The following is a 25,654-nucleotide window of genomic DNA, read 5'->3' on the forward strand; positions in this document are numbered from 1 at the left end:
ACAAATAGTATTAGAAACAATTTGTCGACCCTACATTCCAAGGCGGAAAATTTATATAATATTTTACTAAAATATTTTTTTCTAATTAATTCTCTCCTTCTCTCTAATTATATATATTTTGTTAATAATTATTTACAATTTACTTATTATTGTAACTTATTATTCATTTTACAACTGATAAACTACTTTTTTTCTTCGTTTTAAATTTTAGGCGTTGATTTACTTCGTTTATGAGCGAATTTTCATGCCATCTAGGCGGCAATTTAAAGAACTATTTGGCGCGAAATTCAAAACAAGATTAGGTTCTTGAATCAAGAAACTATTGTTTGAAATTTAAATTTTATGTTTTTCAAAAATTAATTCTACAAAGAGTTCAAAAATAAACCAAAGTATCATTACTATTAGAAGTATTTTTATTACTTTATGCTTTTATATACAGGATTACCATATTAAGATCCAAATTCCTAATTTATCATCGTCTAATAGTGTTATAAATAATATTTTCTCAAAAAATTTCATTAATATTTACAATATAGTATGTTAAGCCCAGACATATGGATTTTACGGCATCTTTTAAAATTTCAGTCGAATGAAATGCAAAGCATATTCTAAAAAAGTTTTTATGTTTTCTGGTGCAAGAGAAACGAATTCCGGGAATCCCGCTTACATTATGAACTTTTTTGCACCAGTCATTGAAAATTGACGCATCTATATCTGTAAAAAATAAAAACATACGATTTATTTAATTGAAAAACCTGTTAGTTTTCATAACTTGAAAAGTTTTAGAAGAAATATTTGTTTTATTTGTACCTTGAGGAAGTTCAATCCAAATAAAGTAGCCACCTTTAGGCTTTGTATAGGAGCAACTTTGAGGAAGAAATTCATCCAATATTGTGCAGACTTTCAATAACCTTTCCTACAAGAAAAAAAACTTGTAAAGAATTGAAACTAACTAAAAGAAAACTAAAAGAAAATTAAAAATGGCTTTAAGGTCATGTTATGTTCAAAAATTCAAAAAAATTCTCGTTAAAATTTCAATTATCTTTAGAAATAATTAAATTATTCTCCAAAATTAAATTATTTTCGCAAAATTTTAATAAAGTTCTTGGCAAAATTCAATTATTGAAAAAAATTTTTCCAAAATAATTCAATGAAGTATTTAAAAAAAATTTAATAAAATTCTGCACGAACATTTAATTATTGTCATAAAATAATAAAAATTTCACTTAAATTAAATTACTTACAAATTTTTTATAAAATTCTGCGCAAGAATTCAATTATTTTCATTAATAATAAAATTTTTCTCAGAAATTCAATTATTTTCAAAAATAAAATTCTTTGCAGAAATTCAATAATTTTTAACAAAATTTTCCCCAAGAATTAAATTATTTTTATAAAAAACAAATTCTTGGAAGGAATTTAATTATTTTAGAAAATAATAAAATTCTTATTTGAAATTCAATTATTTTCAAAAACTTGAATGCTAATAATTGCTAAATATGAAATTAACTTTGTAAAAATAAAATTCATCGCAGAAATTTAATTCATCGCAGAAATTTAATTCTTTGCAAAAATTTAATTCTTTGCAAAAATTCAATTATTTTTAAAAATTATTCACAGGAATTCAATTTTTTCGATAAATAATAAAATTCTTGGCAGTAATTCAATTTTAAATTATTGCAGAAATTCAATTATTTTCAAATGTAATAAAATTCTTCTCAGAAATTCAATTATGTTCAAAAATTTTTTAATTCTTAGGGATTCAATTATTTTCACAAAAAATAAAACTTATCACTAAATTTCAATTATTTTTAATACAATTTTAATCAAAGTTCTCGAAAAATGTAATTATTTTTAAAGATTTTATTAAAATTCGTCGAAAGAATTGAATGATTTATAAATTTGTTGATAACATTATTTTATTAAAATTTTCTAAAAGAATTCAATTATTTAATAAAATTTGATAAAATTCTACGCAAACTTTTTAACTATTTTCATAAAATAATAAAAATTTCACAGGAATTCAATTATTTACATAGTTTTTTTATAAATTCTTCGCAATAATTCAAGTATTGATATAAATACTACAATTTTTACAGGGTTTCAATTATTTTAGCAAATAATATTCTTTTTAGAAATTCAATTATTTTCATAAATAATAAAACTCATCGAAGTAATTCAATTATTTAAAAATTTGTTGATAAAATTCTTTATGGGAATTGAATTTTAAGAAACATTCAATTGACTATTTATTTTTGTATTTAAATAATTGAATTCTAGTAGAACTTTTTAATAAAAATTGTTTTAATAATGAATTTCAGTTAAGATTTTAAATAATAATTAAATTTTGAAATTAATTTTTTTAAAAAAGTTTAAAGAAATTTTTTTTATATTATTTTAAGTTTTTATTTTCTAATATATATTTAATTGAAGAATTTACGAATAATTGAAATTTTATCAGTAATTGGTCTGTGAATGGTCCGTAATTTTTTATTTTTGGTCCGTAAATTCCTTACTTTTAAATACTTTTACTGGTTCGAACCCTTTAAATACAGTGAACAATAAAGAAACGAATATTACCTTGTAAGTTTCGATTAGTACATCTAGAAACTCATCTTCAAGCTTTAAATGCAATAAACTTGCTATTGTTCCAGAAATAAAATGGTTGACCGCACCACTTCCGTTTAGGATTCCCCTGTTTAAATTAATAAGTTAGAAATTATTTTAAATAATTTTTTCTTACCTATGTACGAATGCAACAGAATAAGAAAAATTTTCAAATATTTACGAATTCTTCAAATTTTCGGTAATTTTCGGACTACATTCCATCCAGCCTACACGAACAGAGGGAAACAAAATTTTCGAAAACGATCCATTCGATATGACATTTCCACCCTTGTAACCCTCATCCTCTGGATCGTCATAGAAAAATAATCTGTGAGGTGGAAATTCTTCCTCATAGTGAAGAAGATTATAAACATCGTCGCAGACAATTAGAAACGAATGCTTCCGAGCAATTTGCACTAAACGTTGACAAAACTCTGAAAAGATATAATATCCAATTTGCCAGGTTTCTAAATGTTCACAGAACTTTAATCAGAATTAAAAAATTTAATTAAAAATTAACCATACCAGGTTTTAAAGTATTTCCTGTTGGGTTATGAAATGTTGGTATAGCGTAAAACATTGCCCAAAATATCTTTTCCTTATTAATGGTGAAGCGTCGCTTCTTTTCCTTTAGAAGTAATTGTTCGAAAGCATCGAGATCAATGCAATCACGTTTGAATGGAACTATTAAAAGAAATACATTTTTATAAAAACACTGTAACTTGGTGAAAAATTCTGCTAACATCAGTTACCTAATGTCTACCTAATATTCATCTAATGACCTCTTAATGTCGACCTAAAATCTACCTAATTGCTGGTTAGACCAGTTGGCCACTCAACTGGTTAGAAATTTGGTAAATTGAATTTGCAAGTACTTAATCAGTTCGTAATTAATCCGTTTGCTTACGAGCTTGGTAATTATGAATTGCAATTAAGTATACCGGTATTTAATACCATTGTCGCAATTTGCAAACAAATCGGAGAATTCGACAGTGGACAGTAATTCTTTATGAGTTTCCAAATTTAGTATTTACGAATGTCAATTAATTTCGTGGTCTCAATTAGACATATCATAGTGGTGGATGATTCCAGGCACTGAACAGTATCCAGTAATTAATTTATTTGCTTTCGAATTTGCTAATTATGGATTGCATTAAAGTATACCGTTAACTAATTCCAAATTCTTAATTTGATAACAATTTCGGTAATTCCTCAAATTAGGTAATGGTCAGTAATTAATCTATCTTCCTCCGAATTTGGAAATTACGAATTCCAATTAACCATATATCGATACCTAATTTGATGATTGCAATTGGGGAACAATTTTAGTAATTAGTCGAATTAGACGATGGTCAGCAACTAATGTCGTTGCTTCTGAATTTGGTAATTACGAATTGCATTTAAAGATAGTAGTTATTATTAATCGGTAAAGTTAGGTACGAAATTGGTTATTATTAGATAACGTTATCTGCAATATTTATGCGTTATTAGTCAATGCTCATTTCTTATTTTTCTTATCTCCGATTTTGGCCATTGCGAATTCCAATAAAATAATTCGGTAATTAATTCTACCCGAAAAATTAGTTAATAAATTTTAATAATAATAACCGATTTTAGAATACACTTACCTGGAATTATTTTCATAAGTGGAAAATGTTTAAACATATCTAATGCATGCATGTACGTCAATTCCTCAACGAAAATAACACCGTCTGGAGATATAATACTGTTAATAATTAATAGTAATCCAGATGCTGCACCGCAGGTTAAAATTAAATTCTCCCTTTTAACCGTATCTCCATATCTTCTCGATAGGAATTGCGATAATTCATTCCGATATTCCCATAAACCTGGATTGATACCATATTGAAATAGATAATATTTATTTTCCCGACTTTCTTCTTTCTGAAAATTGAATTGAATACAATTGAATGTAAATTGAATACTATTTTAGTAAATACTTTTGTAATGGTAAAAAATTTCTTTTATTTCAGATTTTAAATATATTCTACCAATCGGTGTTTCATTGCTGTTAGCATCATATCCCCACAATGACGCAATAAATCAGGACCAGGAATGCCAACTGACAAATTGATATTTTTCGAATTATAAACATCCAGCAGTGGTTCCCCGTCGTATTGATATCGAAGGTAAGGATCATTCATTTTAATTCGCTGATTCTTTCTCTCGGTACAACTTTTTCAATATAATAAGTCTAAAATTAATTTTATTTAGTCGTTTGCTTTTTTATGTCTATTCACACAGTACCGAAGTTGCAGCAATTGACAATATTTCTTCACCGTTTTCAATATTGAAGAAATATCAATATTCCTGCAAGTTTCGGTGCTGGATATAAATATATTATTATTAGTTAAAAATTTTAATTTTTGACAAAATTTTTGAAAAAATCTGATAAGTTAGCGTCGACGCTAAGTGACGAAAAAGATATTTTTTCTTAGAACAGAAGAGATTATTGCACACCTGCATCATCATTGATTTATGGAGAAAAATTTTTCATTTTACTATCTGAAGGTAATTTCTAATTTGCTTAGGCTAAATAAAATCAGGATCATTCCTTTAACTCAAATTGCTATCAAATTTAAAACAGTCTTGTTTCTTATCTATAAATTTCCATTGGGATTTCAATTTTACAAATATAAAAATAGTTCCAACGAGAGTATTAAAATAGAATTTCTGCTTCAATTAGGTCAAGTGAAGTTTACATACAAATATAGTAGCAATTTTTTTTTTAATTTATTGAATTTAGTCGATTTTGGAATTTTGCTGCTCAGGGCTTTTTAGGATCAAAAAATATGATATTGTAATTTGTACTTACAAACTTGAAGACTTGACTCTAGCTAATTAGGACTTAAAGTAAAAAAAAATTCCTACAATTAAAAAAAATGTGGTGATAATAAATACTTTAAAACGAGTTTTTTTAGAAAATTTCGTTTTTCCGCGATGTCATTTTTCATTAATATTAAAATACTTGTTTTCTCTTATCAGCAGACATACTAATGTTTAATGATTTCCTTAAAAATAGTACAAAGTATTAGAAATAATTTGTCGACCCTACATTCCCAGTCGTAAAATTTATATAATATTTTACTAAAATATTTTTTTCTAATAATTCTCTCCTTCTCTCGAATTATATATATTTTGTTAATAATTATTTACAATTTATTTATTATTGTAACTTAATATTCATTTTACAACTGATAAACTATTTTTTTCTTCGTTTTAAATCGTTAATTTACTTTGTTTATGAGAGAATTTTCATGCCATCTAGGCGGGAATTTAAAGAACTATTTGGCGCGAAATTCAAAACAAGAAAAATTTAATTTATTTAATATTTACTAGAATTTAAGTAGAAAGTTTTTGTTTAATAATAACAAATATACTTACCAGTTCCTGTGGTTTTTTTTAAATTTAAATTCTAAAAACGGGAAATAAAATAACACAAAAAAGACGAATTTATGAAGAATGTATGTTTTATTATATAATATTTTTTAACGGTATTTATATAATAAAAATCTATAACTTCTATTCCACAACCAACGTTCGAATGTGCGCTTCTCTTTTTCTACGATCGATTTCATATATCAACAAAATAATTTACAAATCTTTTTTTTTTTATTTCGGTCAGTAGAAAATATATATATGAAGGGGGTTGTAAAATTACTCGCGTAAAAATATTATTTAAAGGAATTTTTTTTTATCTTAGTCATTCATATTTTCTTCTTCTGATTTTGTGCTGATTCAGCATATATATTGATTAATATATACGTTTATGTATAATATATTACAAAATAGAAAATACAATTAGTAACACTTAATACAATTTACAATTCAGTTTTTTTATATCTTACTAAAGGAAAGATAAGGCATTTTATGAACAGAAGATTATCAAACAAATTTTTTTCTTTCGATTTCCGTGTAAAAATAACATTTCATAGCTGATGATGATGATTTTCTGCTCATATTTTTAATTAAAAGTAACATTTTTAAAAATAGAAAACGAAAATTTTGAATTTAAAATTTTCAAGTTTGTAATAATTTAAAAAATTCGTCAATGTGATCTAAAAATTTATTTTTTTCGTAGAGAATTCAAATTCTTTGACTCAAAATTCCTTTTTTTCTATAAAGTATTCTTTTTCTGTCTGTACAAAAATGGCACGTACTATTCTACTTTCATAGACACAGTAAATATGTGAATATAAATTTATGCCACTTAATAACTAGAACACTGTAAGAAACACTATTCGCTTTAATTCAAATAATTTCTCATAAAAATTGCGCAATTTTGAATTTATTTTGATTTACTATTATTATTATTATTATTATTATTATTATTATTAATTATTAAAAAAACTTTTTTTTTAATTTCTTGACTCTAAATTTAAGTGAAATAACAGAAATTCAATCTCTAAAAAGTTTACAATTTTTTTCTTAGTATGTCACTTTTTTTTACAAATATTTTTTGATTCTTTTTTTCTATAAAAATCGATTTCTAATGAAATCAGTTTTCTAAAAATAGTTTATGATTTTTATATTATTTTATTTTTTTAAAATGATTTTTAAAGGAATTTTTTCGAACAAGTTTTTATTTCTAAAATATATTTTACAATTTTTTACAAGTTTTACTCTCTTAAATTGAATTAGTAAAAATTTTTACTAATTTGAATTAGTGACTGACTTTTTGTTTTTGAATCATTCTTACTAATTTAATAGTAAAATTTACTAATTTAACAAAATTATTAATAAATATTAATTTCTAATAAATTAATAGTAAAATTTACTAATTCGAAAATTTACTAATAAATAGTAATTTTTACTAATTTAGTAAATTTCATAAATAAAAAGTAATTTGTACTAATTTAATAGTAAATTTTACTAATAAATAGTAATTTCAATTGAATTATTAATAAAATTTGTTAATTTAGGAGCAAATAGTCATTAATTTAAATTAATAAAAAATTTTTTCTATTTTAAATTTGGTGAGTAAAACTTGTGAAAAATTGTAAAATCAGTAAAAATTACTATTTATTAGTAAAATTTACTAATTCAAAGGCAAAAACTCAGATTAATTAATTAATTATTTAATTAGTTAATTAATTCAAATTATTAAACATTTTTACTAATTCAAATTTATAGATGAATTTCTGAAATTTATTTTTCCAAATTTGCAAAATTCGAAAATTTTTCCAAATATATGTTTATTTTTAAATTGAGTTACTAAAAATTTATGTTGTGACAAGTATTTTTTTTACTGCAAATTTATAAACTTGAAATAAATAAAAAATAATTATTTAAAAAAAAAGATTTCGTAGGTGGTTGAAAAATATTATAAAGAAATATTTGAATTAAGTAAAGTATTTTTTGCACTGTAATTTCAAGTACTTTCGTTCTACGTAATAGTAGAAATCTTCTTAAGGCTTCTAAACTATTTTTCTATATACAATTTGTATAATAGGTACATATTTAATATTTGTTCGTAAATTTCAATTCAATCATTGGTCCGTTCAAGTCAATCGAATAAATTTATTTTTGAACATTTCTGTTGAATTTAAGTTTATCTCATGACAACTTCAAGAAAGTTAATGAATTTTTTTTTAATTTCTCACAAAATTTTTTTATCAATTTGATAAAATAATAAATAACAAAAACTAATTCTAAGATTTTTAAAAGCTTTTTTTTTTTAATTAACCTTCATGAAATTGTCACAAGTAATCTTCAATTTGAATTTTACAGTCGAAACGTAAAGTTGATTTTTTTTGTTATAAAAAAAAGTTCTCAACTTTAAAATTTGATTTCTCTTTCTCGCTTTTTTTATATCGATTTAAAAGTACTTTTCTTTAGATTAAAAGTCTTTTTTCAATTATTTCTAATTCTTTTTGTTTAATTACTAAAATTTACATGAAAATTTTCTTTTCTTCTTTAAAAAATAGTCTCACTGAATTTTTTTTTTCAAAAACAGTGAGTGAGAAGAGATATATAAAAATGCAATGTATTATCGTCATGTCTGTTCGCAGACGAAAGTATATATATATTTTTTTTCTATCACAGTCAGCGGTAATCCGCACAATATACACTTGGAGGCTTAGAAAATATATCGAAATTCTTTTTTCTCTTTTGACTTCGAAAAAGACAGGAAAAACGAATTTTTAAGAAAATTTCCCATCATTCCGTATCGATACACTTTGTAAGCATCCGTCGCAAAATGTTTTTTTTTATTCTTATTTTCATATACTTAGAATTTCGTTATTTTCGTAAAATTGTTAGTTAGAAACTTTTTACAAAATTTATAAATCTTAATAATATTCGTTTTTTTCTGTGTTAAAAAAAAGAATGCGAATTCGTAATATTAGGTAATAAAATAAAATTGCTATTAATGACTAAAAATTGTTACAAAATATCTCGTTACAATCCTATGTACAAGCCACGTTGATAATGGCACATTATATATTTATTTGAACTATCGTTTTATATCAATAGAGGAGAAAAAATGGAACAAGAATTCTTGAGTATATCTTTTGTTCCCGGTCATGTTTCGTATTGTCAACTTATTAAGAGTTGCACTTTTTTTTCATTATCACAAATAACGCGATTTTTATATTGTGAATTATGTCTTGTAAGTACTAATATTTCTCCAGTAATCTTGGAATGAAAAAAAACTCTTTTCTGCCTTTAAAACAAATAAAAAAAAATTGTATTTCCAGTAAGGACGAGAATCGTCTAGCTTTGCTAACTGACTTTCATCCTTACCACGAATACCATTTTTTATTTATTTTATACAGATTATTTTACCATTAGCAAAATTTATCGAGTTTCGAATCGCATATTTCTTTTTTTTTGCTTTTCTCCTTCGTTCAGTCAATATTTCATGAAAAAAACACGTTTTTTCTTCATTTATTCATACCATTGAAATGCTTATTTTTTCAAATAATTCGCGGAATTAATCTAAAGAAAGTTTCTTACATCAAACAGTCGTTTCGTTTTTTCGAAGTGGCTTCAGTGGTTGCAATTCACGTTGCAATCGATCGAAATCGTTGTAATATTCGTGATCCGATTCTTCCTCGGAGCTTCGTTGCCTTGTTTGCGAGCCAAATGCTCCATTCGCGAGGACCTTCTCAAGATCGGGCGTTGGAATGCCTAAAGTTTGTGGAGTAAGTGGTCCGTCGTCTTGCGACATAATGTACTCCGGATTATCTAATGACGTTTTGCCAGCAATCGTGATAAAGTCTGGATACTTTCTATATCCATTGATCTTCCTCTTATGTTCGGGTTCTGAAAGAAAAAATAAACGATAATCAATCATTTCGTCCACCATTTCGAATTATCAAAAACTAACATCGAATTCGTACTCAGGAACCCTAAAAACCCCCGAGTAACAATTTTCAAGCGAATCGGAGTAAATTTAAAAAAAAAATGTCCGCCATATTGGATCCGTCATTTTGAATTTTGAAAAACAAACATTGAATTTGTACTCAGCGACCCTAAAAACCCCCGAGTAACAATTTTCAAGCGAAACGGAGTAAATTTTAAAAAACTGTCCGCCATATTGGATCCGCCATTTTGAATTTTGAAAAACAAACATCGAATTCCTACTCAGCGACTCTAAAAATCCCCGAGTAACAGTTTTCAAGCGAAACGGAGTAAATTTTAAAAAACTGTCCGCCATATTGGATCCGCCATTTTGAATTTTGAAAAACTAACAACGGATTCGTTATCAGCGACCCAAAAGACCCCCGAGTATCAAGTTTCAAGCGAATTTAAATAGATTTTGTGCCTTTTAGGCGTTTTCGCCAACCTCTGCTGGGTGCGCACTCGGTAAAAAGATGTTCTCGTCTTTAATTTCATGGTTTTTTTTGCTTCTGAAGGTTAAATTTAAAGATTTGAGTTTTTAGACCCTAATCGCGTTCTTATCAAAATTGAGACCCACAGAAATAAATGTCACCCACAAAATTGTAATTTTCGGGATGAATATTAAATTTTTCTACTCACCCGTCGATTTGGTATCCCCGATGAGATCCATATATTGCGTTGTGTTGGTGGGAATTTGAGGCGATGGCATTAGGTAATCATCCTCATCCACCGGAAGATCCAATTTCAGATTGCCAACTTGAGCTTGCTGATGCACAGAACTGACATCTGTATCAAAACAATCGTCCGTTACGTCACAATCTGCAAAATTAATTTTAAAGATTGTTTTTTAAAATGTTTTATGAATTACTTGCTAATTTGACGATTGCAAACTCTGATTAATATAGAATGCCTACCTCGTACGCCGACCATTTTTAGTGGATCAGAACAGTATCTGGAGCTGGAGCCATCGGAATTCATTGGTCCGCAATGTCCATTGGCGTGGACATAATGTCCATGTGGTCCAGAAATTGTAGAACCCTGATCGTGCGACGTACTTCCGTTTCCGTGCGTGCCATTGTACCTCAAAAATTCTCTATCCCAATTCTGTTGATTTTGAGGGGTAGGAGAATCAGTGGCTAGAGACATTCCATTCGGCCAACATGTTTTCATTGGCGTACTTGGTGGCGAGCCGGAAGTACTTGTCGTTAGAATACCCGGAGGTAATGGAGCTCTAGATTTGGGTTGCAGATACTCGTCCGTATCCATCAGCGACTCAAGTCCGTCCATTCCACTCGCGAGATTTCTTATCATGTCCTTCTCATCCTATAAGGAAAATTAATTAAATATCACAGTTAAGACACCTATAGGTTGCAATTAAATATCTGTGTTATACTTTAAGATTTTATTACTGAATGAAACTCACCTGTGAGGTAAACGATGGCAGTATCATGAATTTATCACCTATTATTGCGAGATACCGTCCGGGATCCCTGGACATCTTCGCAAATTCTTCAGCCAGCTCTTTGAAGCAAGGCCTTGATTCCGCGTCTAACATCCAACATTTAACCATAATCATGTAGACATCGATTGTACAGATCGGAGGTTGTGGAAGTCTTTCGCCCTTCTCGAGTAATTCGGGAACATTTCTCGCAGGCACATTTTCGTACGGCCTGCCGCCATAGGTGAGAACCTCCCAAATGGTGATTCCAAATGCCCAAACATCAGACTTGTGAGTAAATACCCTGTGTTGTATGCACTCGAGTGCCAACCACTTAATAGGCATTTTGCCACCTGCCGCTTTATATTGCTCCTCATTAATGTCTAACAATTTCGCTAGACCAAAGTCCGTTATTTTAACACAGGTACTAGTTTGCACAAGAACATTTCTCGCCGCGAGATCACGATGTACGAGTCTTCGTTCCTCAAGATATGCCATACCGCGGGCTATCTGAGTACACCAATTGAGCAGGGGCTTGGATCCAATTCTCTCCTTGTTATTACGCACGAAATCAAGAAGACAACCAAGAGGCATCAGCTGCGTAACCAACATCATCTGCGATGTCATGCAGACCGCGAGTAATTGAAGAAGATTTGGATGATCAACAGTGGCCATAATATAAGCCTCATCAAGAAACTCTTTCGATGTGTTAACATTAGTGCCCTCATGAAGTACTTTAATGGCAACGGGAATTTTAATATTCTCTCCTTCAGGGACCCAAACACCTTTATAAACATTACCGAACGCGCCATATCCAAGAATACCGCCCTTCCTCATCTCCTCCTCCTTGATAATACGAAGTTTCGCAAGATTTGGCTTCAAACCCGTTGGCCTCAGTGGTTCATTGTCATCCAAACCCGTTAAAGCCAATGTCATCTTCACTGTATTCTCCTTATTCTTCATTCGTCGACATTTAACATAAATTGTAAATCCAACGAAGAAGAATATCAAAGTTGTCGTCACAACCGAACCGGACACTATAAATATATTAAAGTCCTCTTCTTTCTTAATAGCCGCAGGTGTTAGGGAACAAAACGGATCACCAACCAGGGAATGTTCTTCTGGAAAAGTTTTGAAATATTCCGGTGGGCACGACTCTGTGCAATTGAAATCCGTCGTATTGTCTGCAGGATCACCCTCCTGTAAATTACAGAAAAATTACATATTCATTCTTTCTGAACTATTTACATCATCTTTTTTTCTTAAAGAATAACGACTTACCGAAAAGATTTTGAAATTACGACATCTCAGGCATTCATTAGGTCCTGGACCATAACATTCTCGACACTCGCTATCACATGGTAGACATAATTGCGTATCCGGTTTGTTAAAATAATCACTTCTCGGACAATCCTCCTCACATTGCTCTCCTCTTTTATAGTGTGTACACTCCTGACAAACTTGTTCATGAATTCCATAATTTGTACACTTTTTACATCTGGGATGACATTTTTTACAAACCGCTTTTCCAGCAAGTTTTTTCAAATATCCCTGCTCTTGAGGACTTACCCATTCGTAATAGTAACCTATTTGACAAAAGAATATGAATATACTTTTTGTTTTAATTAATTAGTATTTCAAAGGAGATTTTAAATTTACCTTCAGGACATGAATCCTTCTTCTGTAAGCAATCTCCAAGAATATTATGTTCCTCATGCATGGCCTTCTCACAACTACGACATCCAGATGTACCTAAATTATTCTCTGGACCGGTGCAACCTCCGACGCAATTCTCATGGCAAAGTTTACATTGTCCATTATCATTGTACTTTGATAGTGGACATTGTTTAACACAAAATGGACCGTCTCGAACGTGTTTGCATTGATTGCAGTGTTCAGCGTTAGGTCCATTACACGTGCCCTCACACTCCTCATGGCATGGTTTACAGATTTTCGAATCCGTTTGATAGATACTAAAAATTATGTAAGTTTCGATTAGTATTTAGACAAAGTTTCAATATTAATAGATACAAAATTACTAAATATTGTGGTTACCTTTCATCCATGCTCTTAGTAAGCATCGACAAATTAAAATAAATAAGTTACTACATCTCAAAAGATAGGAAATAATCAAACTTACCCAGGAATGATGTTGCAATTTTCTAGACAAACATTCTCGAGCATGTAATTCTTGCACGAGAGACACATTTCTGGACCGGGACCCCAACAACCATCCTCTGAACATTGGCTATCGCATACCTGTCCATCTTTTTCTGTAATTTAAAAAATCTCCTTTATAAACATTCATTTATGAGACGGTCCAAAAAACTGAGGTCGAATTCTGAAAATACTTACTGCATTCGGTTTTATTTTTATTATTTTGCAAAAGAATTCCATGTTCCGAGGATTTTTTTATTTTCGTCCAATTAATGCTACTAGCATAGCACAAATTTCTATTTTCTACAATTGCAATTGCGCCCGATGAGACTTTTTTCAATGATTTGAGATCAAGTGACATCAATGTTGTCTTAACAATATAAAGTGAGGCAAAATATTCCGTGAATGTACGACCGCCGATTACTTCTAAATTTCGAAAATACGACAACGAGGTGAAATTTTCATTATCTGCTTGTATATTCAAGAAACCGGTAATTTCCTTCAAGGTACTAAACACTTCCAATTTATCGGGATGCATGGGCAGATATCGTTGTCCAAATGTGAAATCATTATTTACATGCTGATAGCCCCAGAAACTTTGATCCAAAATTGTGATTGAACCCTCAATTATCGTGCAATCTTTAAAACTGTCAATGTTCCCGGAATGTACTTTATCGACGCCTTTACAAGTCTTTGGACATGGTCCATCACAGGGCACGCACTCGCCATGCAAGGCCTTCTTCTTTGGTGGACAAGATCGAACACAAGCGCCGTTATCTTTCAAAAGATGTTTCGGACATTTTTGAACACACGTGGCACCGTACGCATACTTTCCATCAGGATTCACTTCCCAAGAGTACGTCGTAGGATTGTATCTGTAAGAAGTAAGAGAATTATTTCCATTCTTTGCTATTGTATTAGATTTTTGATTGTAAATTCAAAATTAGGATAACTTACTTTTGCATTGGTGGACATTCTTGGGTACAAACGCCGTCGTCGTAGAAATTTTTACAAGCTAGACAGTTGTTTTGTTTCGGTCCCGTACAACCGCCGGCGCAAAATAAATGGCAACATTCTCTAGGATTGGGTCCATAGCATCTTCCCTGCCAGCATTGTGGTGAACAATTCATTTTCGAGAATTTCTGACAATTTTCAGGACCCTCACCCCAACATCCTTGTTCACAGCTTTTATCACATTCGGGACAAACTCTTTCGGGTGACGTGAAATTGTACACATAGTGATACTTGCCACCCGTACCGGTAATTATTTCGTCCCAATTGATCGTCTTGATGTGACAAAGATTGTAGTTGTTAAACATTCCAACGCTGCCATTGAGAATATCTTTAAAAAACATAAAGCAAAATTAGGTCTTTTGTTCAGAAATTCAGAAGATTAGAAGAGAATTCAGTTTCTTGACTTACCTCTAAGAGCCGGCATTTCGAGATTGTACATTTGACACATTGAGACGAAGAGAGCAAACTCCCTGTCGTGGATATTGAGTTTGAAGAGGTTTCTACCTCGGATGATTTGCAGACTTGGCAAAACGATTCTTCGCACATTGACATGACTGATGAAGACATATCCCGTGACTTCCCTAATGTACTGAAGGAAACTGAGGTCGAAGTCTTCATTTTCAAGCCAAGTGATCTCCAAATTACCATCAACGTAAGTACAGTTCGTGTACCGGTCCCTAAGATTTCGGTAGTGATACTGCTTGTTGGATGTCACAGAAAGACGGCCATTTGTTCCAATGCAAACTGTAATAAACAAACAGATGTTTTAGTAAATTTAGAACCAACTATTCATCATAAAACTATCATCATAGTCATTATCCGTAATTCGGTATTGCAAATTTCGATACTTAATAGTTAATACCTGATAACCATCATTAGTTGTTAGCTTTTTTGATTATTCCCACAATCAGAATTCAATCATTCTTCTAATTCGATACTCTGATATCAGAATTCAAATTATCTTCTAATTCGGTACAGTAAAATTAATTTGTCTATAGTTTTTTTCAAACATTGCGAATCCATAAATTCTTTTGAATTGGTCTCAAGCCTTTCGACTTAATTTGAGTCGTAATTGATACTGCAGCTAACATAAATTGAAAAAACATGTATAGCAGCATCTTCATCAAATTTATCGTTTTACGAACCTCTTGAAAATAATAAGTAAAGAGGGGAACAATGTATAATAACGGAAAAAAGGAAAAGCTGGTGAAACCCACCACCCACGTTGTTGAAAGCGCGCCTTCGATCTATAGATAGCTTTCTAGGTCTGAAAACGTAGGTTTTCGCCCACTTGAGGTGGGCGAACTGCTTCCATCAAAGCATGGAACACGCGCCAAGTTGTGAAACTATATAGTTTCATCAGGTAGAGGAGCAACAGCGGATAGTTGTGGAGTCAAAATTGTAGGTTTCGCCGGGGGAAGATAATGATACAATAATTTTATAAATCTTTATACATGAGATTATATTTCTTGCAACACTGAATTGATTCTACAAAGATGGATTGAGTTCGGATTACAATGATAATTAAGCTTAGAAGTGAGATATCGGAAATTATTATTACAAAATAGATTATTAGTTTATTACTGTAAAAACAGATATGTTTATTATTACAAAGCAGACATGTTTATCATTACAAAACAGATTGGTATGACTGCAAGACAGATATGTTTATTATTACAAAATACATATGTTTATCATTACAACAATTGTCATTAGTATTGTGTTACTAATGCAATTTATCAGTCACGATTATGGAGACGGACTTAGAGCCAACAATCGGAATCGTGCCAATTGGGTATTAATAATATGTACAGCATTGATTACTGTTTCTTATGTGCCAATTGCACAATGCTATTCTTTGAATTAGATCCGGAAACATAATTCCATTTATCGATGGACAGGTAATTGATGATCATGAACAGATTTCTAATTCTAATTAATAAAAATTTTTGTTCACAGATTGACTTCAGAAACAGAAAGAGTACGCAGAGTAGAAGATATTTGACCTTTGCTAAGTCCTGGGTCTTCGCAGAAGAGAAGGGATCTCCTAGGACTAGCAAGGGTTCAAATAATCTCTGTCTTCATGAGAAAGTTATTGCTTAACCTGAACGTAACAAACGAAAGAAAAATTTGGCCTTTGCTTGGTCCTGGGTCTTCGCAGAAGAGAAGGAATCTCCTAAGACTGGTAAGTGTTCAAAAAATCTTCTGTCTTCATAGCTATTGCTTAAACTGAACGTAACAAACAAACAAAAAATTTGGCCTTCATCTTGTCCTGGGTCTTCGCAGAAGAGAAGGGATCTCCTAGGACAAGCTTAGGTTCAAATAAACTTGTCTCCATAAAAAATGGTTTTTTAAATTAAATAATTAAAATTTAGTAACATAAGTCTGATCAATAATTTCGCGAAAATGTAGCATAAGCATATTTAATTAGACGTATTTTAAGTTTTTTCTAACATTGTTGTTTGTTGAAATATAATTCCCAAGTAGAAAGGTTACCGGTAATTATTATTTCCTAAAATTTTTTGTTAAGTTTAAACAGAAGATTTTGTGAATTTTCAGTGAAATTACTCTACGAAATTTTTGCGAATACTAGCGGTAAGCTTTTGAAGTGGGCTACGAATATTATACTTCACTTGACTTTGTTTATGAGAAATCTTTTGGTAGAATCAATTTAATGGTAACTTTTATACGAAGGCAATCTAATCTTTGCCATTTGTATACAATATTCATTAATGCAATAAAATATTTTTTCTGCCAATTGCACTACGCTATCTTTTGAATTAGATCTAGAAACAATTCTACTTATTGATAAACAGCAGATTGATGATGATGAAGAGAATTTCAATTCCAATTAATTTTGAATTAGTTTGGATTTTTAAAGTGCAGTCTATTGAGAATAATCTAAAGAAGAATAGAGCCTTCCATCAATCTTTATATAGTTAATTTAGAATTTAAATAATATTTTATAAAACAATCATTAGATGTGACCTCTCAAACTCCAGTAATAAAAGTAATATTCTTTTATCTCTGTACCATATTGAAGTTCAATGATCGTAGGATGTTTCTTCGCCTTTCTCTTTCTCTCTATCCTCTCGCGCATGTGATAATATAATCTTGTCTGCTGATCAAAATTATACGAAAATAATTGCACGGCAGAAGCTTTTAAGATCCTCCGATGTATATGCCTTGGTTCTTATTGTGATTGGAGAGACCTTATGGTACGCGAAAGTCAGCAAGAAGAATAAATTCTGCGCGAGTATTATACTGACGACGTGATGCCGCGAAAAGGACTATGGGTTGGAAAAAAAAGAGAAGGAAACAAAGGAGAAACTTTTGCTAACGCTTTGGTATTTGTTCCGGACAGAAGCTTCATTCCAAAATGGATACCAAAGGTAATACTCGTGGGTACATACCTCTACGTTCTCCATTTGCACCTGATTGGAGCCGGTGACTTCAACATTGTCAAAACTTTAAGAGTCACAAATCATGTCTTCGCTAATTTATCAACAAGAAATCATGGTATCCACTGTGAAATTTCGTTTCTTTTAATTAATTTAATTAAAGGTTTGGAGGAAAAAAATTATAATGAGCCAAAAGGCGCCTTCGGTACTTTATATAGTAATTGATCCGATATATAATTGGAAGAACACATATGGTAACAGAATTTGGACCCTTTCTTTCTGATTGAAGGCGAAGAGAATAGGATCTAGATTTTTGAAATTAAAGAGATAAATTCTAGTGTTGTTTTTGCTTCGAGAATAAAAATTGTACTTAAGTACTGAAGGTGTTTTCGTTTTGTTCAAGATCGACAGGCAAAGGACGTATGGTAAAAAGGTTTAAAAAAAAATCAAGGCTGGATGGACGTTTAGACAGGATAAAGTATATGGTGGGTCTGGTAGCAGTCAAGCAGTGCGAGTTGTAGTCTCTCCAAGATTGGCACGCAAACTCCTCTTGGCACGGCTTTACAACACTCTAGGTTTATTATATTGCCAAGACTGCTGTAGACTCTTGTGATAACATATGATTATCTTCCAAATCACTTCGCTAAAAGTTTTCGAAAATTACAGCAGAAAAATTAGCGCCTCTGCCAAATTTACGTATTCGATCCAACACCTGGGAGATAAAAAAAATTCCTCAACAATATTTTTTTAAACATTTCTGAAAAATTTAGATTTTTTCTTTCCTTCAGTACTTACGATATTTATTCCCGACCTAAAAACTACATTCAATTTGAATTCTAAATTTCGAACTAAAATTTCCGATTGGCGAAATTATTTCAGTGCTGAAAATATAATTGATGAAGAAGACATTGTGTTCTTTTTTAAACTACAGAATCGTTTTAGTTACTAGCTAGTGGAGCTAGAAAAATGTTATGTTTTCGTAGTTTCTAATTATTAGTTTCTAATTTATTGCTCGTTCAAACTCCAAAATTCACTAATTTGCAAGAAGAATAATTTACAACTATGATTTAGGTGTGAAATTTCGATAGTTTGTCGGGATTTTTAAGGTGTGAGTTGGATCCAGCCTCGAAATTTGTCGAGTCCATATATAAGAAATTGTATTTTTTAAATAGTCTCTTTTGACCTTTTTTTACCCTATGAAATATATTTTAAAGCACCGCAGAATAGAGGGCGTGTCAATTTTTATGCGGCACTTTAGTGTGTCATTAAAAGTCCCAAAGTAATACGAAATAACCGCACTCTGATGGTGGCGCCTCCATTTATTTGAGCTCGTAAACATCGATGCCTACCACCTTCTCAGTTCGCCTCTCTTTTTCTTTCTCGTTTCTCTCTCTCCCCTTTTTTCTCTCTCCCTCTAAAGTACATTTTTTTCTCAACTTTTTTGGGTTCTCGTGCCTTGCGGCTAAATATCCGACAAAATAAAAGGGCCCGACTATCGTAAACGCGCGAAATAACCATCAGTTTCGGCAATTTGGAGATCAGTTTGAGAGAAGATGGGAGTTCAGAAAACAATAATTTAGTTTTTCAACCACGAGGGTATCTATTGAATAACATACGAATTTTTATAACATAAAAACAAATTGCTTATAGCAATTTTTTAATAGGCGAAAAGTGGATGCAAATTTAGCGTATTGCAATTTTATAAAGTGAAGATATTTTTATAAGATTGAGGCGAAGATTGTTAGAATATGACATCAGAAGAATGTTGTTAGTAAAATAAATTTTCCACCTCTTCATCAGAGAAAGTTGCATTCTTCTCAAGTAAGAAGCTATGCGACCTTGTAATAAGTTAAAGAATGTTTGATAAATTGAATTTTCCTCTGTCTGTAATTATCATAATGTTTCATTTTGATCTCACAGCATGCAAGAGATAGAATTATTCTAATCAGTAACATTAATAATGTCTGCTTTAATGTTTTCTGATATTTTGTCATTATTTTCAATATGAGGAACGTAATAGTAGCCTTAGATGGCACGTAATCTTGAAGCAAGCTTGCCATGCAAGTTTTGCTAGCTTCAAAGACTTTAAAAAATTGTTTACACTGAAAGTAAGAAAAAAAAGAAAAATTTGACCTTTGCGTTGTCCTGGGTCTTCGCAGAAGAGAAGGGATCTCCTAGGACAAACTTGGGTTCAGATAGTCTTTTCTTCATAAAAAAATAGTTGCTTAAACTGAACGTAACAAAAAAAAGAATATTTAGCCTTCGCGTGGTCCTGGGTCTTCGCAGAAGAGAAGGGATCTCCTAGGACTGGCTTAGGTTTAAATAATCTTTTCCTTGATTAAAATTGTTGTTTACACTGAAAGTAAGAAAAAAAAGAAAAATTTGACCTTTGCGTTGTCCTGGGTCTTCGCAGAAGAGAAGGGATCTCCTAGGACAAACTAGGGTTCAGATAGTCTTTTCTTCATAAAAAAGTAGTTGCTTAAACTGAACGTAACAAAAAAAAGAATATTTAGCCTTTGCATGGTCCTGAATGTTCGGAGAAGAGAAGGGATCTCCTAGGACTGGCTTAGGTTTAAATAATCTTTTCCTTGATTAAAATTGTTGTTCAAACTGAACGTAACAAACAAAAGTAAAATTTGACCTTTGCTTGGTCCTGGGTCTTCGCAGAAGAGAAGGGATCTCCTAGGACTCACTTAGGTTCAAATAATTTTTGTCTCCTTAAAAAAATAGTTGTTTAAACTGCACGTAACAAACAATTTGTCCTTTGCCTTGTCCTGGGTCTTCGCAGAAGAGAAGGGATCTCCTAGGACAAGCTCAGGTTCAAATAGTCTTTTCTCCCTAAAAAAGTAGTTGCTTAAACTGAACCTAACAAACAAACAAACAAAAAATTGACCTTTGCCTGGTCCTGGGTCTTCGCAGAAGAGAAGGGATCTCCTAGGACTGGCTTAGGTTTAAATAATTTTTGTCTGCATAGAAAAATAGTTGTTTAAACTGAACGTAACAAACGCAAGAAAAAATTGGCCTTCGCCTTGTCAATTCTCACTCATAGGAGGCTTGCCGTGTAAGCTTCCACGGCAAGCTTACAGCAAGATTACGTGCTATCTGGACACAGATGTATTTCTAAAAAGTACAGAGAATTTTAGGATTGTTGCAATTTATGCAATGTATACTATTAAGGTATTTATAATAACAATTCCTTTAAAAGTACTTCAAATTCTGCTTGGAAAATTTTTTTTCGTGAAGTAACTTGTTTTTTTGAGTGCGCGGTCTTTCAGTCGACATTCATCATCGCCGAGGTGAAGAAATAATGAGTAATGATGAATTAAACTAACTGAGGACTAGTGCGGACAAGGAACAAACGAAGGTATGTACTTGGAATGTGCTTTGTTCTTTCTTCTTGCTCAGACCAGAAGCTAAGGGCATTCGCTTCTCTCGCTCAGTTGATCCTGAAAGAATTCTCCTCTCTTCTCGTGTTTCTTATCTTCTTCTCTCCCTCACTCACTCTCTCTCTTTCTCTCTCCCTCCTCTTTTCTTTCTCCTTCTCATTTTCCTTCATTCTTCACCCTCTATATATTCGACTCTAACCACCATTTATCCTTTCTCTTTTGCTCCAACACTCTCGGATCTCACCTCTGCAACCTCAGCAGCCAGCAGAGGCTGAACCACACGTCTGATGAGGGCACATGAACTTCTCCGCGGGTTCGTAATTTCAGAACTTTCGAGCAGAGAAAAAATATATTCAAATTTAGTACTTTCAGTTATGAGAAGAATTTCTTCAATATTTTATATTCCCGAAGAGCGTCAGGATATTCAGAATATTATTGGATATTTGAAAATTGATGATAGTCGACTCTCCTGGTATCCGTAGGATATTAAGAAGTTCTTAGAATATCCTAATTATTTTAGAATTACTGTTTCCATTTCTGTTAGGTTTTCTATAAAATATTAAATAAATCCATTTACAAATTGATTCGAGGTCATCGATAATCGATTGATCTCGCATTGTGGGTGTTGGAGTATAAGAGATCCTAAAGGATTAATAAAAAAATCATGACCTGCATTCGACCTCTTGTGAAAGTGGCCTTGAACGCGATGCATCGTCGAACGTTGAACATCCAAACTGAAGAAACAAAGGGGATCCTCGCATCAGGTTTCAAAGATGGAAAAGGCGTTGTCAAATAATCTTGTTAACCTCACCCTTCGTGTTAAAAAAATCGACATTAATTTTATTCATTTCATTAATTTTCCATTAGAAACGAACATTCAGAGGAGAAATAGGAAGAAATATCAAGAAAATAAATTCCTTCCAGTTTTATTATTACTTATTAGTTTTAACCTTGAACATTTTTTTTCCTCAAGGAGGGCAATAAATAGCGCACCACTCGTGATAAATAGCCATAAAAACGAGCTATAAACCATCTCAATGTCTGGAAAATAATTTTTTAACTGTATTTTTTTTATTCTTTTTTGAAGTTTTTTCCACGCAAGTGAAGAACTTGTTGGTTAGAAAGAAGAGGGGGTGCCGGTGAATAACAAAGAAACTCATGAAGAAGAATCTAATCTGTTCGCATTTCATACACATCAGGTAGAAAAGTCAGCTGCCGAGAGGAATTCTATTGTGTTGGAAAAGATTCATCGAATGTTCTTCATCATTTTCCTGTATCAAAAGCAGTATATTATTTATTTTCTTCCAAAAAAAGAACATAAAATTTTACCCTAAAGAAATTGGATTTTTTACATTTGCAATTTTTAAAATTACATTTTAATTTTTAAGTTGCAAAATAATAATTTCGTATTTTTTAATAAAAATAGGAAAATTTATAAATATAAAATGTTTTATGGAAACTATTCAATAGAGACAAAATTTAACTCTTATTCATCAATAGAGGCACTTCCGGACTTGGAAAATTTTTCCGAAGATTGATCTCTATTCAACGTTATAGAAAACGAAAAAATATGGAAATTTTATCGAACGAAAAGTGGAAGTGATTTTTATCGCAAAAGGTTAAGAATTGAAGATCCCACGCCTTCGGTGTAAAACCATCTGCCCTTTAGTTCGTTTCGAATGAGAAAATATAACAATATAAATTTTCTCATTGAAAATAATATTCTTCGTTTTATTTTTATTCCTATTTGTATTTTCGCAATTTTCAAATTCCCGTCATTATTAGTTTTCGCGAATTTCCTCCAGAGGGATGTTTTTGTTAACATTCTGTACTCCGTTATTAGCATCAACATAAAAAATCCAAAATCTATTTTGGTTCGATTTAAATAAAATATATTTTACATTTATCATGATGGGCGAAATTAAAAATAATTTCTTTTTCATTGGCATGGCGACTGAAAGAGGCCGAAATTTTTTCGAGAGCTAAACAGATATCAATAAAAGATCCATATGTACATTGAGAGTGCAATTCGAAAGATGAATTTTTATTTTGGAAGAGAACGGGTTTCAATGTTGTTGGGATAATCTATGTTCGCTTTGTGGACGGTTCCGATTCTTTCTCTCGTCCTGCGGGTCCTGTCGTCAATGACTCTGCCTGTAAGTATATATTGTATATACAACTGGAAAGTCTGGCAACAGTACATAAATATCGTCAAAGAATATTGAGCGGTCATATTTCATCGACGCAAAAAAGCACCCCCGTCGGATAATTCAACGACTCAATTCGTCTCTGAATCTCGTCGATATTCCGAGCGCTCAATTAAGGCATCAGCTGACGTTCAACTTTTGTTTCTGTATTTATGTATAAGACATTGGTATATCAAGAGAACTCGAAGAATCTTCGTGACATCGATCATTTGACAGAAACGACCAGAAGATCTTCAACTACCTGTTAAAAGGTCTCCTTCCCTACCATCGCCCTGGAGAAGACACAGCGACATTATTATGTGCTTTAGTATTTACCCACTTTATTTACTCTCCATGGGATCAGCATTAAAATAAGCGATACCAGATTGTCAACTTGAGGTATGTGTGCGTATGTGCGTGTCTACCATCGCAAAATACCACCCGGAATGCTAACATTCACGACGATTAGTACATGCCTGATGTTTTTGATTCTCGAAAATTTCACGGTAATTGATTGTTGGAAAAATTTTTGGAATTTTAAAACAAGTTCAAAATTTGTTGAAACAAAGGGAGAAGAAAACTATTTTATTCAATGTACTAATGCTGTACTCCGGTTTTGAAATATAATTTCTCTAGTAAGAATATATTAATCTACTATTAATTAATAACAATTTTTGTTCACAGGTTGACTGCAGGAGTAGAAAGGGAGAAGGAAGCAAAAGAAATATTTGACCTTTGTTGGTCCTGCCCTCACAGCATCGGGATATTCAGGATATTCCAGAGACGTCCTGGGGATATCGATTTGTTTTCGGAAGTTTGGATATCCCTGGAATATCCTCTGGATATCCATGGACGTCCATAGGATATCCCAGAGATATCCAAACTTCCGAAAACAAATCGATATCCCCAGGACGTCTCTGGGATATCTTGAATATCCCGGTGCTGTGAGGGGGTCTTCGCAGAAGAGAAGGGATCTCCTAGGACTGGCTTAGGTTTAAATAATCTTTTCCTTGATTAGAAGAGTTGTTTAAACTGAACGTAACAAACAAAAGTAAAATTTGACCTTTGCTTGGTCCTGGGTCTTCGCAGAAGAGAAGGGATCTCCTAGGACAAGCTTAGGTTCAAATAATTTTTGTCTGCATAGAAAAATAGTTGCTTAAACTGAACGTAACAAACTAAAGAAAAATTTGACCTTTGCTATGTCCTGGGTCTTCGCAGAAGAGAAGGGATCTCCTAGGACAAGCTTCGGTTCAAATAATCTTTGCCCCCATAAAAAATTCTTGTTTAAACTGAACGTAATAAACGAAAGAAAAATTTGGCCTTTGCTTGGTCCTGGGTCTTCGCAGAAGAGAAGGGATCTCCTAGGACAAGCTTAGGTTCAAATAACCTTTTCCTTGATTAGAAGAGTTGTTTAAACTGAACGTAACAAACAAAAGTAAAATTTGACCTTTGCTTGGTCCTGGGTCTTCGCAGAAGAGAAGGGATCTTCTAGGACTGACTTAGATTTCAATAATTTTTGTCTGCATAGAAAAATTATTGCTTAAACTGAACGTAACAAAATCCCTATTAAATAATTTCCCAAAAGTGTAACCCTCTTATTAGATTCCCTTTAAAAATGTTTGCTAAAAATTAAAAAAATCCTCTTCATTTGTTTATGAGAAATCTGTCGGCAGATAATTCAAGAACGATTGCATATTCTCTTATTGGATTAAAAAAATATATTTTACTTTGGATAAGGTGGCGTTGTAAAGATACAACTTGAACCTTTCTTAATGGCTATTAAGTAGCCAAGAAAACCTTATCAATTTAATGGCAACTTTTATACGAAGCCCACTTTGCCTTTTATACATAATATTCAATAATGCAATCCAGTATATCTGAGATGCACTCAACGTTCAGGAAGAATTCCTGGGTGGTTATCAAAAAAACGAAATCTCCTCTCCAAAGTAAAGAGGTTCTAGTTCTTTAATTTATGTTTTTAACGCACCTCAATTCCTTCACGCATTATAATTTTTGACAGTGCACTCTCGTACCGGTTTTACCTGTTTTAAATCCGACTTGCGACATTAACTCTTTTTTCATTACATTAAACATTAGAGA

At 31.6% G+C, this 25,654-nt stretch overlaps 2 protein-coding genes across 5 annotated transcripts in view; both read right to left on the reverse strand.

Moving 5' to 3' along the window:
- Positions 1–318: 318 nt before the first annotated feature.
- On the reverse strand, positions 319–5,460 carry LOC122504606 (2-aminoadipate transaminase-like). Of its 2 annotated transcripts, none has more exons than XM_043615815.1 (8): positions 5,444–5,460; positions 4,620–4,822; positions 4,236–4,512; positions 3,133–3,291; positions 2,789–3,041; positions 2,581–2,695; positions 811–916; positions 319–714 (listed from the first exon to the last, which is right to left on the reverse strand). In XM_043615815.1, the coding sequence occupies exons 2-8, from the start codon at positions 4,770–4,772 to the stop codon at positions 506–508; spliced, it is 1,272 nt and encodes a 423-aa protein (XP_043471750.1). In that variant the 5' UTR covers positions 4,773–4,822; positions 5,444–5,460; the 3' UTR covers positions 319–505. The 2 variants fall into 2 exon arrangements, with proteins under 2 accessions (XP_043471750.1, XP_043471826.1); XM_043615891.1 differs by having other exon boundaries at positions 4,620–4,803; positions 5,444–5,459.
- A 3,049-nt stretch (positions 5,461–8,509) lies between these two features.
- The window catches only part of LOC122506901 (epidermal growth factor receptor), a 184,558-nt gene continuing 167,413 nt past the window's right edge, over positions 8,510–25,654 (reverse strand). For 2 of the 3 annotated variants that reach the window (XM_043619515.1, XM_043619355.1), the window contains 10 exons: positions 14,990–15,325; positions 14,525–14,909; positions 13,766–14,442; positions 13,551–13,683; positions 13,070–13,383; positions 12,692–12,996; positions 11,396–12,610; positions 10,887–11,295; positions 10,612–10,791; positions 8,510–9,894 (listed from right to left, as the gene is read on the reverse strand). In XM_043619515.1, coding sequence (XP_043475450.1) covers positions 9,587–9,894; positions 10,612–10,791; positions 10,887–11,295; positions 11,396–12,610; positions 12,692–12,996; positions 13,070–13,383; positions 13,551–13,683; positions 13,766–14,442; positions 14,525–14,909; positions 14,990–15,325 — 4,262 coding nt within the window. In that variant the 3' untranslated portion in view covers positions 8,510–9,586. The remainder of the gene's footprint in view (positions 9,895–10,611; positions 10,792–10,886; positions 11,296–11,395; positions 12,611–12,691; positions 12,997–13,069; positions 13,384–13,550; positions 13,684–13,765; positions 14,443–14,524; positions 14,910–14,989; positions 15,326–25,654) is intronic. The other variant, XM_043619434.1, reaches the window with a different exon arrangement.

This window comes from Leptopilina heterotoma, unplaced genomic scaffold, assembly GCF_015476425.1.
Source record: "Leptopilina heterotoma isolate Lh14 unplaced genomic scaffold, ASM1547642v1 Lhet_0, whole genome shotgun sequence".
NCBI classification, from domain to species: domain Eukaryota; kingdom Metazoa; phylum Arthropoda; class Insecta; order Hymenoptera; family Figitidae; genus Leptopilina; species Leptopilina heterotoma.